Source organism: Geospiza fortis, unplaced genomic scaffold (genome assembly GCF_000277835.1).
Source record: "Geospiza fortis unplaced genomic scaffold, GeoFor_1.0 scaffold62, whole genome shotgun sequence".
Classification (NCBI taxonomy): Eukaryota; Metazoa; Chordata; class Aves; order Passeriformes; family Thraupidae; genus Geospiza; species Geospiza fortis.
In genome coordinates, this window is record NW_005054548.1 from 668,755 (window position 1) to 670,253 (window position 1,499).

The following is a 1,499-nucleotide window of genomic DNA, read 5'->3' on the forward strand; positions in this document are numbered from 1 at the left end:
GAGGTGCTCCAGGCTCAGCTCAGCCATGCTTCCCCTCTCCCTGGCAGGCTCCTGGGCAGCTTCCTCAGCCTAAGCCCTGAGTACACCTTTGTGCTGGAGGATGAGGATGGCCCCTGTGGCTACGCAGCCGGAGCACTCCACGCCGAAGGCTTCCTGCAGCAGCGAGACAGCAGCTGGCTGCCAGCCATAAGGCACAAGTACCCCCCAGAGCTGGGCACAGGCGGGGCAGCTCTGGGACAGGTGAGGGGATGCCTGGAGTGGGGATAGGAGAGGTGGAGGGGGTTCCCTCATTGTGCTTGTCTCCTGCAGGATGCCCTGGAGGAAGCAGTGCTCTTCTTCCACGCAGAGCCCCTGGCAGTGCCCCAGCCCGTGCTGAGGCGTTTCCCCTCCCTGGTACAGCTGGGCACGGCCCCCCGTGTGCTGGATGTGGGGGCCAGTCGCAGCCTGGCCCTCTGCCTGCTGAGTGCACTCAGGGCCAATGGTGAGTGTGACCTCCGAGTGCTGCCCTTCCTCCGAGCGCTGGGAGCTGTCCCCTGCCAGTGCTCCCAGGCACTGTCCCCTCCCCTTGCACTGGGGACACGCGGGCCTGTGTCTCGGGGCATCACTCTGTGACAAAGGGGCAGGGGAGAGACTGATTCCCTTATGGAGGGGGTCACTGTCACTGTGTCCCCAATCCCAGTGCCCTGACTCTCACCTCGCTTGCAGGCTCACGGGGAGTGTTCTGCCAGGTCAGTGACACCGACAGGCAGCAGCTGAGCTTCTACAGCAAGCTGGGCTTTGTCGCTCTGCCGGTGGCCTGGGGCAGCTCTCCCGGCTCTCAGCTCCTGGGACGACTCCTCTGACAGGGCACAGGGAGGCAGTGCCCCAGGCCAGGCTGAGCCCCCCATCCCACGCAGCATCGGCCTGAGCAAGCGGGAGCAGAGGGGCGCCTGCAGCAGGCCAGGTACACATGAGAGGGGACACGGGGGCGAGCAGGATGTCACTGGGATGTGTGCAGGGCTGGGAGGTACCTGGGTAGCAGAGAGCTATTTCTGCTGCTCACGGGATTTAGTCACCTCTGTGCCACCCCAAATGTTTGCTGGGTGCCCTGCACTTTTGCTGGGGACCCTCAGGCCTGCAGGAACTCGTGAGCAGTGTTTGAGTTTGTGGTCCTGGGGCGCAGCACGGTGCCTTAGTGTCACGGGAGTGTCCCTGTCGTGCAGGCTGGGCTGCCCAGCTCTCTCCATGCCCCGTGTGGCCTGAGACTGGGCAGCCGGTGCTGGGGCTGGCTCTCGGCACTGAGGACCTGCTTGTCTGCATGGACTGATCTGGTATGGGATGCGGCGGGGCAGCCTCTCTTTTTGTGCCTGGGGCCTGAGGGAAGCGCTGTCCTTGGCAATAAAGCGTTTGCTGGGCTCTCACCGTGGCTCATTGCTTTGGGGAAAGTGTTGGGGTGCCAGCACATCCCTGTCACACCCTCACTCTCACACATCTCACACCTGCTGCTGCTGTGTCCCCTC

At 63.9% G+C, this 1,499-nt stretch overlaps 1 protein-coding gene across 1 annotated transcript in view; it reads left to right on the plus strand.

The window, feature by feature from the left end:
* The window catches only part of LOC102041996 (protein O-GlcNAcase-like), a 21,550-nt gene extending 20,708 nt beyond the window's left edge, over nt 1-842 (plus strand). Inside the window, 3 exon segments of the mRNA XM_031064004.1 lie at nt 48-240; nt 310-481; nt 706-842. Of these exon segments, the coding sequence (XP_030919864.1) occupies nt 48-240; nt 310-481; nt 706-842 (502 nt within the window).
* Nucleotides 843-1,499: the final 657 nt, after the last annotated feature.